The sequence below is a fragment of the Fimicolochytrium jonesii genome, assembly GCF_025526975.1.
Source record: "Fimicolochytrium jonesii strain JEL569 chromosome Unknown EV422scaffold_10, whole genome shotgun sequence".
In the NCBI taxonomy this organism is placed as follows: Eukaryota; Fungi; Chytridiomycota; class Chytridiomycetes; order Spizellomycetales; family Powellomycetaceae; genus Fimicolochytrium; species Fimicolochytrium jonesii.
Genome location: NW_026515677.1, coordinates 405,987 through 420,012, shown reverse-complemented (window position 1 = coordinate 420,012; position 14,026 = coordinate 405,987). Strand labels below are relative to the sequence as shown.

Genomic DNA, 14,026 nt, shown 5'->3' with positions numbered 1-14,026 from the left:
ACACGTGGAAATCCAACCCTACGCGTCAACAGCTTGGATGGCAAAGACCGCACGCCCGAAGAGGCTGCCTGATCCCGGAGGAATCAGGTCTCACGTAGTTCTCGAGGCGAATGGCTGGCATCTGTCGGAGTTTGATGGCAAATTGGCATTGTGTGTTGGAACCGGTTTGGCGGGCGTCGTCGTTCATCAGATGTAGGAGGCGGTTCACCGTGTTGCCGCCTACATATACCGGAGGATCATGGCCTGCAGTAGTTCCCGATGGCGCGGAAAGCAGATTACCGGGTGGCGAAGGCTGAGAAGGCAAAGAATGAAGGCGCAAGAGCGACATGTAGAGGTATTCCTTACCTAATGGGAAGGCCGAAGCGGGTATTTTGACACTTCAGGATGATGACACTAGATTTTTCGGAACCCCGATGGCGGCAGTACTAGGTTCTTGAATGGTGGGAGGAGACCATGCCGTGCACCATTTCCCAATGGGCGGGCGGGAACATGAGAGTTGAAGAAGGCGACGAATGCGGAAGACCGTGAAGGAGGATGTGGAAACTGAACACGGTCATGCTGCTCCACAGCAGCGAAAGAGGTTGGCATTTGGAAAGACGGCGTGATTGAGATCGTTTTCTGCATCATGAGGGGCATTAGTCGTCCTGAAAAAGCGTAGAGCTCGTCAATCTCGCCGTGTTGAAATCTTGGGTTAAGAAACGCGTAGTGATATCGAGGCATAAATTTGGGCGACGAAGAGGTAATTGAACGAGGACCGTGCGCGCAAAAAGTGAACGAGAAGCCGAAAAGGACAGACAGCGAAGCACGGACCAAGGAACTTTGAATGCGACCAGCCCACGAACGCGAAAGACGAGATGGATGATGAAGACGAGGTGAACAAAGTTTCTTGTATGTATGGACGATCGAAGCCAGAGAACGCGAAACGGGAGACGAAATTGCGGAAACGAAGCCCTGCAAAGGCCTGACAATGATTGAAGAGGACGGCGTCGGTGGGAACGAGTGGATCGATAGACGTTCGAGAGGTGATGCGACCGCGACAGTACGGATAAGGTATGCGTCGGTCGCGCTCGAGAAAGTTGGGGTGACCTTTGAGCGGAATAGAACGATGGGTAGGTGCGTAGTAGGACATTGCGTTGCCATTTGGAACTTGAGTTCGATGAATTGATGAATTGATGAGTTCGATGCAGGAATGCTAAGCGCTACTATACGTGCCCACCAGCAACAATCCAATGGAGTGCTTACGGGTAAGAAACTCCGACCGTGCTTACGAAATGAAGTCGCCTGTGATATCACCTTGATACCGTCCTTGAGATGCACAGACAAGTCGGAATGATACACACCGTTGATCTTGAGAATATAGTCGCTATTGATGGTGCTGTCAGAACATCTATTACGTACAGCTTGTTCCCGTAGCGAAATGCATCATTAGAAGGAAAGGTTCACTGCGGGGGGAAGGACGATCCTCGAGATCCTATAAAAACTTGCATCCGACTTGCTCTCGCTCTGTCAGTGAGCAGCAGGCCGTAGCAAAACCCACTCAAACTCTGCCGTCAATAGGACGCATATAGTCTATGCATTGCCGTCGGGTCCTGACGGATGGTCTCCTGGGCGCCGTGTGCAATATTTGAATCGTTCCCGGTCACGTGTGCGCGAGTTAATCCCGGTGAGCTGCGTCATACTAGTGGAGGCCAGAGTTGCTGGACATGTTCGTTGGCAAACGACTGACTTGCAATGAACCGAGTGTCCCGCAGTCTCTTTACGTCTATCCGTCAATTCCACTCTTCACGAATCAACATGGGTGTCACTAAGGAGACCATCAAGGCCGGAGATGGCAAGAACTTCCCCAAAGCTGTAAGTGAGATCTCACCCGAGCGCCCGCGCATCTCAGTCGACATAAACTAACCCTATGATCATCAACGCTTTTAGGGCGACACCGTCACCATGCACTACGTCGGAACGGTAAGCACTGCCCGGCCTTGGCATGGGCCTTCTCCTACGCCCTCCGGGATTAGAGCGGGTGATAGCTGTTGGAGGAGGCTAACATTGTGCGAACTTCTACTAGTTCACCAAGGACGGCAAGAAGTTCGACAGCAGCCGGGACCGCGGAAGTGCCTTCGTAACTAAGGTACGATCAAAATCGCTCATTCAAAGTTGCATGACCATTCCTTGTATTTACCGCTTGGTTATTCTTCAGATTGGTGTTGGACAGGTCATCAAGGGATGGGACGAGGGTGTGCCTCAGATGTCCCTCGGAGAGCAGGCTAAGCTCTTCATCACCTACGATTACGCTTACGGCGAGCGTGGCCACCCTGCCGGTATGTTCATCCATCTAGGGTTGTCTTGGACGGTGGGGCATACCATGAGTCCTAACGAACCCCCACCTCACCCTCATAGGCATCCCCGCCAAGGCCGACCTCACCTTCGATGTTGAGCTTCTTAAGATCAACTAAACGACCCCTTGTGTATAGTCGTTTCTGTTCCCTCCGTACTGTTCGACCTTTGTATGTAATCAGTGCGTTTGGGTAAATGTAATTTTGTTGTTGCTAGCCAACGAGTCTGCGCGTCAAATATTGTGGTGGCTGGGGCTGGCCGGGGGCAGTTTTTTTGCGATTGCCTTTCTTTCTTCCGATGCATTGATGATATTCTTAAAAAACAAAAGTGCTTTTCCCAGCTGCTACCAGTGAGCGGCCTGACGACTTCCGTTGCGGTATGCGACTCTCTGGTCTTCAAGCTTGAAAAGCTTGTCCATTTCCTTCGCCTCTCCGGCCTTCAAAGATCACTTGCGGAACTGGAAACCTTGCTAAAGGCCAATGGCCACCGAGGGTTCAGCTGCTAGCCGGGCAGGACAGGCTGGACCTGCGCTTCTCGAACTTGTGCATTTGTCGAATAAGCTGGTCTTGGACAATGTCTACTTGAACGGCCTTCACGCACTGCGTCGCTTTGAAGTTCGCAACGTCTCGGCATTCCCGCTTACAATCAAATTGCGGTCGAACCTGGGGTCCCAAATTGCATTCCAGTTGACCAACGAAAACTTGCCGGAACGGGACCTCCGGCATCCGCTCAACCGGGACCTCTCGTCAGCGTCTCTTTCCTCTTCCGTCGAGTCAGGGTTGTCGGATATTGCGACTGATAGGGAGCTTCAACAGCAGAGAGCGAGGCTGACCAGCCCTGTGTCGGCCGAAGGAGAAGATCATCGATGGGCCGCAGCGAACTCGTTCAATCCCGTGACAACGAACACTGTAGAAGCAGCGGCTGTTGGGGTGTTTCAGACGGAGCACAATACGCTTCATGGCCATCAATTCAACCAGCTTTTCAACTACGTCAACCACATCGATGAATTGAAGATTGCGCCTGGGGAGTCGCAGAAGATCATTCTAGCTTTCCTACCAGATGCTCAAGGGCGGGGACGGCGGAATGCAGATAAGGATGATCAGTCCGTTGACAAAGAGGCGAAATTGGAAGACGTGGCGAACGATGATGAAACGTATGACTTTTTCGAGGTCAATGGGTTGCTCTTCTTTTTCGCTTACAAATCGCAAGATGCGAGTTTGGCGACGGCGTTACCGAGTGATTCAAACGGAAGTGCCATCAACGAAACAACGAGGGAGCATATCAGTTCATCGAACGACACGAATGGTAGCGGTTCTAGGTCACGATCGGGCACCGGGTCGAAGAAGGAGGGGGATGAGAATGTAGCGCTGTCCACACAGGCACCGCCTGACCATCAAATCAGCGTGAAGTTCCGTTCACGCGTATGCCGGTCTGTTCTCTGGACGGATATTGGCGATACCGGCATTTCATTCGACGATTGTGTTGTAGGGGAGACGTATTTCAAGGACTTCAGCATATCAAACCGGTCGGAAATCGAGCTCTTTTGGATCCTGAACATGGCTGATTTGTCTAAGAAGCAAGAGAGACCGTGGCTGAAGCTGACGGATTACGACACTGGAGAGCCATTGGATGGGCGCCCGATTCCAGCCTACTCTCATCGCCGCTTCCGGCTAACATTTCGCCCTCGAGATGTTGGCGAATACTCCTACGAATTTCAGCTTGAGAACGCCAACGACTCTAGCAACACGGTGGAAGCAGCGTGTCATGCAGTGGTCCGCTCAGCGTTGCGTGAGGAATCTTTGGTTGTCAGCAGTGGGAATGTGGTGGATTTCGGCGATTGTCTGACAGGCTTGTGGGCGAAGCAAAGGCTGGTTTTGCGCAACATTTCCGAAAAGTCGCTAGACATCGCTTTTGGGTCTGAGGCCCAGGGCGTTGTTTTTCAATTGAAGAGTGACGAGCAAGGCTACGAGAGCGCCGCAAAGGGGGTGTCAATAGGTGGAGACATTGGCAATCCTGCAAATGACCAGACGAAGGACGATCCATTTACACGCGCTACGGAGAACAGTGAGATATCGTTTTCACAAAGCGCTGCAAGCTCAAGACCAGGATCCCCTTCCGTACTGGGATGGAAGCATGGGGAAGCCGCCAACAGAGGGTCTTCGTCCACGGACTTGGCGGCGATGATATCGGCGGCAGCAGGGTTCTCGCATGCTGATGAGGACGGGGACTCTGAAGGGTCGGGAGAAGGCGACTACGTACAAGGAGATGGAGTCGGGCATAGTGGGGAAGAGTATCGGCGTATTGAGGAGCTTCAACTCCGGCCTGGGACAGAGCGGGTTGTTGAAGTTTGTTACCGTCCTGCGAAGGATGCTCCCTCTCCGGATCACCGAGGAGGTCGTCTGGTTCGTCGGAATTTCCGCCTTCTTCTGTCATATTCGTATCATGGAACCCTGGCGAAAGAGCGAAAGGCCATTCAGTGCAAAGCTCGTACCTGCACATCGTTTATCGACGTCAATCCGAAGATCGTCAATTTTGGAGACACTGATGTGGGAACTCTGAAGTCTGCCCCTATTCTCATCACGAACTGCTCCGATTTACCTGCCCGCGTCGAGCTACGTTTCGTTTCGAAAGTACTGAACACGTTCCGCGACGAGATCCTCATCCCGCCCAAGCAATCTACTGAAGCAAAGGTCGACATCTACCCGCGAAAAGTAAATCCGGAGTACCGAAAGCAGTTGACGGTGGTGAATGTGCTGAACCGGGAGAATGATCAGCATGTCGAGGTTCGGTCGACGAATGTTGATCAGAACCGCGTCACATTCCATTCCTTGTTTTACCGGATCCTCACACCAACCTCATCCAATTTCGTCGATTTTGGAGAGGTCATTCTCAACTCGACGGTGGCTAGATCACTGACCATTGCAAACATATCGAAAAAGCGGCTGGTGCTACAGATCACATCATCCTCTCCGGATGAGATAAAGATCTATGGACGCGGAGCTCCGAACTCGCCTACAATGGAGCCATTAGCAAAAAGTACAGCCGAACGTCGCGAACGCTTATTGGAGTCCATCAGTGATCGCAGGAAACTACAGCGGGTGGAATCTGCAGCTGCGACAGCTGCGACAACGGCAGCCCCAACGAAGATAGCTCCCGGCGCTCCAAAAATGCGGTCAATGGCCGATATTTTCGAAACCGCTTCTGCTGACTATCTGGATCTGGCATCTACTCTTTCTGTCAAGGATGGACGCCGATCACCCCGAAGGAAGACGGTGCAACACCAGGTGGGCGCACTCAAGCAGCTGCGTGCTCAGTATCGGGAAGCGACTGGCAGTGGTCAGGAAGAAGAAAGCGCCGATATCCGGCCAAGTCTCAGCGCACGATTGGGTCTGCCAACGAAGGATTCTCTCAGTATTGGCGAGGTACCGGCCAAACCGGACATGGATCCTGATAGCGAGCGATTCTCGAAATCCCTGGAAGCAGCATTGCGGAATGTTGAAACAGGAACCCAGCGTTCTGGATCAAAGGTTAACGAGGGGTCCGAATCTGCTACGTTGTCAGTCAACACGTTGGTCAGCATGTTCGATGCCATCAGCGGCGTGGTGCCTCCAACATTTCAAAAGGCTTCCGGCGAAGAGCGATATGTACGAACCAGATTGCATCTCAATCGTGAAATCGAGAGTGCCATTAAAGATGGACGTCTAGCGCCTCTGTCGCAACTTGAGATTGCACCTGAGAGCGACATGCCACTGTTGCTCTTGTTCATGCCGGATGGAGAGAGTAAACCATATATTCAGGTATAGCAGCTTAGGGTGAACTTCGGTACATGATTCCCGCGCCGGAAACCAATCCGATTCTCTTGTTTCGCAGGCCAAAGCGCGGAAGGTGGATTACCGCGTGTTCATACGCTTAATCGAATTCGATCGGGATATCGAGCAGCCCCAGTTTGAACAGCTTCTACGGGGAGATCAAGACATGATCCCGGTCAGGGAACTCCTGCTACGGTCGTCGCTCTCACGGTCGATGATGGAGCTCAACCAGAAGAACATCAATTTTGGGGTGATGGAGAAGAACGAGCACAGAACAAAAACGATCGTCATCAGGAACAACTCGGAAGCACCACTTCTGTACGCTATCCGAAAATCTGGCTCAATCGCGTCTGGAGATCTCATCCTTGGAGACGGTCGAATGGGAATCGTGCGAGGTCATGGCAAACGTGAAGTGGAGTTCATGTTCGACCCATCCTTGGCTGGACCCTTTCATGAGCGGTTGACCATCGAGAACGTACAAGACCGCACGAACGATCTCTCCATCTCTGTGAAAGCAACTATTCGAAGACCCGCACCATTCATGCTCGAGTCAGACGCGATCGATTTCGGGCCCTGCTTGATTGATGACACGTGCATGACCGCGCAAACCGTGGTTGTCTCAAATACAAGTTTCAAAAAGACCCGGATGTTCGAAATCCGCGCCGATCCCGCTGAACTTCATTTCAAGAAATGTACGGGAACGTTCATTTTCGATCTGGTGGACAACGAAGATGATTATGTAGAAGAAGCTGGCGACATGCAGGTTGATGGCGCACCAATAAAACGACGGCGGCCGTTGATGATGCTCTCAAAAGAGATGGAGGAGGAGATAGAGCACCTGGAGCAGAAGCTGAAAATCGCGAAAAGGAAAGGTCACAAGGACAAAGTGAAAAAGCTTCTTGACAAACTCCACAAGTTGCGAGCCGGGATCGTGGGCGATGACTACAATGAGGATTCCACTAAATCGCAGGGAAGTGCTCTTGGAGCTGAAGGGTTGACTGACACTGGAAAAGGCCCCACCGGCGACACCACTCCGAAAGCTTCGGAGTCTGCCTTCACGCAGTTGATTGATCCGGAACTCAGTAGCGGGATATCTAGTATGAACCCTAGTCGGAGAGCATCGCAAGTCAACCTTGGCACAGACGCCGCCCCTGCGGATACACCATCGCCCGTCGTGTCTTTGTTGCAGTTCAAGGTGAAACGCACTGATCATGGGATCGTCTTTGCATTGGAGCCGCGCACCATCAGAACAATCAGCGTGAGATTTCGACCAATTTCCTCCGACGCTCCCGCCGCCTGCGCAATGCAAGGTGGTGAAGATGCTCCCCTCGTTAGGAACGGATCCGACTCGAAATTGAACGACGGGCCTGGGTTACGTGGGAGTGAATATATCGCTTCAAAGCTCATTACGAATGAAGCGCCGGACGCGAAGGATTGTGTTGTACATGTATCTGGGAAGCTTTATGTTCATGAGCACAAGAACATGGATATCACCAAGGAAGTCGACTTCAGTGCCACGGTGCATCTCGACCCCGCTGCTTTCTTCGACCAGTTACCTCAAAAGCGGGATGGGAAACGAGGCCAGAGCGATGCAAGCCCAAATCCGGAGTATTTGCCAATACGGGACACCCCGGAAACTCAACCTGACAGCCGATCGCCATCTCCGCTATTCATCAGTAGACCTGTGCATTCGGGTGGCGGAAAGGCGCCGGCAGCACCTCTGCAATCACCGGTCGGCGCTTCGCAACTCTTCGCGGCGCCTCCGAGCTCAGCGAGGGTCGTGACGTCACCTGTGGATGCTGCAAATATTCCGCTCATCGAGGTCCCGATAATCGATCTGGGAAATGTCAAAATCAATGAGCGGAAGGACTGCTACTTCACCTTTACGAACCGAGGATCAGGCGCACTTCCCTACAAGCTCGATGCGGGTGCAGATGGACTTCTGCAAGGCTATGAGTCCTTTGGGGTGCTCTCAGGAGGAGAGACGCGGCGAGTAGACATGCATTTTGTACCGACCACATTCGGGCGACAATCATGTTCCTTGAGTGTGCAAAGCGAAGGAAACGGAGAAAGGACTATAGTCACATTCTCCTTTTACGTTGTGGCCTCCTCGTACCTGCGCTTTCCCTCGCTTCCCGACCCGGCTGCATCAACTGTAGAGCTCGATTTCGGATATTGCTACGTGGATCCCAAGAGAAAATTCGCGCGAGTCCTATCCTTTCCTATCGAAAACGTATCTGATGATGAACTCTACATCAGCGCAATCTCGAATCTTGCCCAGCAGTGCTATATCTTCACTGATGTTGAGACCGAGTCGCCAGCGGTAAACCTTCGCATTGCCCCGCACTCTACCGAAACCGTGTTCATCGCGCTCCAGCCCTACTTTGGCGGCTCTTCTGCTCGGCGACAAGTCAGTGTCAAAGGGCAAACACCTACGTCTGGAGCGAATACTTCTCAAACCGAGCCTTCGGCTGGCGGAACTGAAGACTTCCGGACGCTAGTAGGTGGCATAAAGTTCCTGGTTCAGAAGAAAGAAGTTTCCTACAAGGAGGCACAACAACCATCTACTTCTGCTGGGGAAGTGGAGTTGCCCCACATTGTAGCGGATGAGTTATATCAACTGATGACATACACGGCGAAGTTCAACGCCATCATCGGACAATCCCTCATGAGCGTTTCCACCACCCTGGTGGACCTCGGTACCATCAGCAATCTCGGTGCTGTGTACGTCGACTCCTTCTTTGTCTGCAATATGTCGAGCAGAATGCCCCTAGAGTTTTCCGTTAAAGCCCCGGATGGTTTGGAGCTGGAACCTTACACCGGAAGAATTGATGCTAAACGTGACATCCAGAGCGCCATGGCTGGTCGGGAAACCGGGCAGGGTGGGAACGAGCGAGACGCAGAGCTGCCTGATACTTCTTCAGCCCGTGAATGTGTCGGATTCGAGCTACATTGCACGCAGTATGGGTTGACCTCGCTGTTTCTGGAGATCGTCAATGCAAACAACTCTTCACAGAGGATCGAAGTCGAAGTCAGGATTTTTGCGGACATCAATTGGCTGGAACTCCATTCCACAAAAGCTCTCGCGCATCCACCCCCAACGGCGCAGATCGATGGTCGAAAACGGCTGCCGTCTCTTCGCTTCGATAACGCGTACGTGGACATCCGGGCGGGGGACGGTAAGAAGTACACCGTTCCTCCATCACCGACCACTGAAGACCCGCCTGGGCCAGTCGTAGCGTTACAGAGAGACGTCGATGGCAGCACTGTGCGAATTGCAGATAGCGGCGAGCAGTCGGTAGAACTCCGTAACGTATCCGACAAGCACCTACGGCTAGTACCCAAGTCCACACTTCAGATTTTTCTCAGATGGATACTTGACCCGCACGTCAATGATTCTAACGGAACCCCGAACTCAGACGCTTCCGTGGAGCTGAAGGACGAGGACGGCAACTGCGGGCCCGCCATAGATCTTGCTCCAGGGCAAAAGGTGACAGCGATCATTTCCACTCCTGAGCCGAAGTTCAAGGACGATACAGGTTCCGTACTGGATAGCCTGCTCGCTGGAAAGAAAGCAGCAGTCAGGGGTATGCTTCTATTCCAGGACGCGGTCGACAATCTCATCGTCAAGGCAATTGAACTCCGAGCACATTATGGAGTCTCGAAAGGGGAGATAGATCCACCTAATCTCGATCTTGGCAAAGTGGGCTACCACAATGCTTGGGCTTCTGCAAAGTTCCGATTTTCCATCAAGAATACGGCTGAAATCCCTTTACAATATGAGGTGCAGGCCATGGAGGCTTTCGAGTTCTCAGCTTCAGTGGACAATGCGGACAAGTCGCTGGAAAGCGCAAATACAATCGGATCGCGGGGCATTCAGTGGGTCGAAGGAGTCCTGCACGCGCGGCAGCTCAGCTCTTCAACAGCGGGACCGCAAACCTTCCTAGTCGCTGTGAACAATATTCACAACAAGCAGAATGTGATGATGATCAATGTTCAGGTTCACATCACAGTGTTCGATCTTCGCTTTGATCGTCTGGAGGGTGGTGCTTTGAAGCTTCCACCACTGACCCACCCGCAGTTGCCAACGGCCCTACCGTGTGATACGTGGTTCTCGATCTGTAACACGGCTGATGAAGAGGCGAGGTTCGAGATCGGATACACGGCTTCAGTAAACGTCGCGGATTTTGTGCGACTGGATGTCCTTTCCCGGTTTTCGAATTCTCCGCTTACCGGCTCCGTAACCCTCTCACCCAAGGGTTCGATCGAAGTGAGGGTCCGAGCTTACGCCAAGGAACAATCAAGGCTTCCTGCTCAGCCACCGGAGACCTTGTCACTCACAAATCCGGACGGTGTTCCCTTTGGAGATCTTTGGATTGTCCCGAAACTACGCAGTTCTGAGAACGGCAACGAGCGAAACGACGACACCCGAATCACGGAGCATATTCCCATCATGGGGACCATCGTCGAAGGGCAGACATTCACGTTGTCGGAAGAGCAAATAACATTCCGTATCTTCATGGCGTCCGATAGCGATGATGAAGAAGCTTCAGAAACTAACGAAGCAGACCCATGGGCGGAGCGCCGGTCCTCGACGGACATTTTACGAGGGGATGACGCTTCGGGCAAACAAGGATTGGCAGAGCGAACCCGGACACAGAAGGAGATTGTCTATGTCACCAACCTGTCGAATACGTCTGAACTCGAGTTCCGAGTCACTTTCGAGTTTCCCCTGGAGCTGCCCAACGGAATGAGCGTGTTGAAAGCTCCCACTCTAAGTGAAAACATGACAGGAAAGGTTCCCCCCGGTGGCCGCTTTCCCCTATTATTCGAGCTGTTGAACCCGAAGATTGGAGGAGTCTCCGATGACATTCGCGTTCTGGTGTCGGATGTCAAGTCTCGAAGTTTGCGAGCACAAGTCCTTTATGTTTCCATCGTGGAGGACACATCCGCCCCGCTGCCGGCGGAAGAGGGGGAGGAAGATCAAATTGCCGAAACCCTTTTCGTCAACGATGCTTCCGAGTCAACTCCGCTGACCGCAACCATCACCGGAAGAACCCCGATGGAGGATCCCAGCTCATCATTGGATGAGGAGGATGACAATATCTTCTCTGATGCGATGTCATCTTCTTCATTGAGGGAAACAGACCGGGGGTCAGTGTCCGTTTCGACGAAGTCCTATCAAATCGATACCGTCGCCTCTCCAGTACCTCACGTGCGACGCTCCCATGCTGTGCTTTCGTTGCGAGGCTGCAAACGTCTTTCCGAGACGAAAGGCGGTCACGAACTCGATATACTTTATGAGCTAGATTTTGGACAACAAGACCTCGGGGCTCCTATAGCCGTCAAGAAGTTATCGCTGGAGAATCCATCATCAGAAAGGGTATCCTACAGGATCAGGATACTGAATGACGCGGAGCGATCGTGGCTGTCGTTTAGCCGGAATGAAGGGACCTTGGAGGGCGGTGGACGCGTTGGGGTCGGTATAGAGAAACATCGAGAAGCGCACACCGTGTCTGTCAACGTAGCAACGCACACAAGAGGCGTCTATACCACGTACATATTCATCGAGAACCTGGACAATCCAGCTGACATCAAAACCGTCCGCGTATCCACGGAAATCGTTGCGCGACAGAATGTCCGGCGTACCGCTGCATCAACAGCATATGCAGGCAACGTAAGCAGCGCGGTGCCTGTCGAGCCCGCCTCGAATCGCGTTTTCGACGTGTACGTCCACGGCGCGGACTCGAGCGTCACATCCTTCGTCATGGACCCAGTTTACTTCGAGACCGAGTACGTGGCGCGGAGCATGATTATCTGCAATAGAGAGGCAGTGCCTCTCGAGTTTACCATCCACAGCAGTCTCTCGCCAGATGATGACACGGACCTGCTCTTCTCCCTCTCTCGGACGACTGCAAAACTCTTTCGAAGCATCATCATAGAGGCGGAATCACAAGCCCGGATTTACGTACGTTTGCGGCCGTCTATCGAGATGGTCATGAGGCGCTCCGAAGTCGACGAAACAGCAGTGCAGAATCGTTTCCCGACGACATTGGCCGCGGCGAATGTTCCTTTCGAGAAGACGATCGAGATTTACGTGAATTGTCGACTCGTGAAGGACTACCAGAAGATTATTCCACTGCGCTGCATTTGCTACCAACCTCAGCTGCTGCTGTCGCAAACCTCATTCACATTCCGCGGGATCATGCGTCGAAAGCACTTGACGACGGAAGCGATAAGTAGAGAGGATGAACAGTGGTCCATTCAACTGCTACCTCTGGAAGGAACGCTGGAAGTTGCCAATCTACTTACAGACCCCATGGAATGCTGCGTTATGAACGACAGCCAGTATTTCACCGTCGAATGCATACCAGAGCAAAGCCACGCAAAGGAGAGCGACGCCAGAGTGGAGTCAGTCGTTCAGAACTCGGCAAATTCAACGAACGCAATATCGCCAAGCCGCAACAAGCAAACACTGCAATTTGGGATCGAAGCTCAGAAGTTTGTGAGTTTGCGGGTCGTCCCCAATATGGAAGCATTACTCAAGCACATCTCGCATTTGCGGAGGGTGAGTCTGCATCAACTGGCCAATGAGCAACCGTGTAAACATTCATTGATGGAAAGCAACCATTGCAGGAGAAATACATCGTGGAGCACTTTACGGTGTATAATCGCAACCGGCCACGCGAGAAGACCTTCGTGGTACTGAAGCTCAGTTTTGGACAGTTCCTCGAGTTCCAGGTTCGTCTAGCTGCATTGACCTCGATACCCAGTTCAGTGGTACTTATTTTTCCTTCGAACCCAGTCTGCGTCCGGTTCACGGCATTCTTACGCGATATTGGAAAGCCAGATCGTCCGGCTTCTCCGGGACCTGCAGTACGCCTCTGATCTCTTCAACCCACCCGAGCCTGACGCGCCAGTCGCAGCAGTAAGTTTTAGGATACGTGAATACCACCCATATTGCAGCCTGGCGTTTGTATTGATCCCGGTTCGCATATTTTCAGGAATACCCCGACCTCCTGTTCCGATATATTTACATTGTGGATCAACTCGTGTATTGCGGCACGCGTGAGCATGCGGCGGAGAACTACGCTCATCTCGCGCAGCTTCTCTTCAGGTATGTTGAATGTAAATGAAGCTGATTTTGAGGTCCATCGACTAACATTCCTCGTATGAAAATTTAGCTCCCTGTTTGGGAAATCGGCATTCCGCGAGCGAGCGCCGGCAGCAGTTACTGCATGGCCGCCATACTTGACCAAATGGGTAAGTGTACCTCTCAGACTGGGGATGAATCGCCGTTTCTTCCAACGTTTCTCATGAGTTTCCCTCCTGCTGCAGATCAACATTTTTACATACTTTTTGGAATTCTTTCCGCAACGCTGGCCAAGCCTCGATCCATTACGGGATCTGCTCCGAAACTTGCTCGGTGGTCCTACCGTCAACTCTATATCGACGGACACCTCATGACCTGGCACGTCTCCTCGCTTTGATTACTGTAACGTCTGACGCTGGTGACCCGCCCCATTCTCATTCCTTCCTGTGCATTAATTTCTTGTAAATACCTTCTCATTGTTTTATAACTCATCTAAATAGACGAGAGGGGTGGGGCTACTGTAATTTTCGGAGGAATGCTGGATGCGTGCCGCAAGTTTCTTCATGATGCCATATTTTCGACACCGGAAACCTTAATATGCCGGTCATTTGCATAAATCGCCTTTCACGGGTTTTCCAGCAGCTGAGGTAAGTGAAGTGTAAGGAGCCTGAGCGCAAGTGGACCCTATCACTGTGCAAGACGTTCTCACCAATGCGGTGAAAAACAAGTTCATTTACCAAAAAGAGAACACCTCCCCGTCAGAGCGTTAAATCTATATCCCCCATAGCCTACG

General features: G+C 52.2%; 2 protein-coding genes across 2 annotated transcripts; both read left to right on the top strand.

Annotated features, from left to right (window-relative positions):
- Positions 1 to 1,731: 1,731 nt before the first annotated feature.
- On the top strand, positions 1,732 to 2,450 carry EV422DRAFT_550584 (uncharacterized protein; the record flags this gene model as incomplete). Its single annotated transcript, XM_053071784.1, has 5 exons — positions 1,732 to 1,851; positions 1,927 to 1,959; positions 2,063 to 2,125; positions 2,195 to 2,315; positions 2,395 to 2,450. 5 exons carry the CDS (start codon positions 1,732 to 1,734, stop codon positions 2,448 to 2,450), a joined length of 393 nt encoding a protein of 130 aa, XP_052925944.1.
- A 161-nt stretch (positions 2,451 to 2,611) lies between these two features.
- On the top strand, positions 2,612 to 9,455 carry EV422DRAFT_40284 (uncharacterized protein). Its single transcript, XM_053066960.1, has 3 exons — positions 2,612 to 6,128; positions 6,202 to 8,980; positions 9,028 to 9,455. Exons 1-3 carry the CDS (start codon positions 2,811 to 2,813, stop codon positions 9,051 to 9,053), a joined length of 6,123 nt encoding a protein of 2,040 aa, XP_052925943.1. The 5' UTR covers positions 2,612 to 2,810; the 3' UTR covers positions 9,054 to 9,455.
- The last annotated feature ends 4,571 nt before the right edge of the window (positions 9,456 to 14,026 follow it).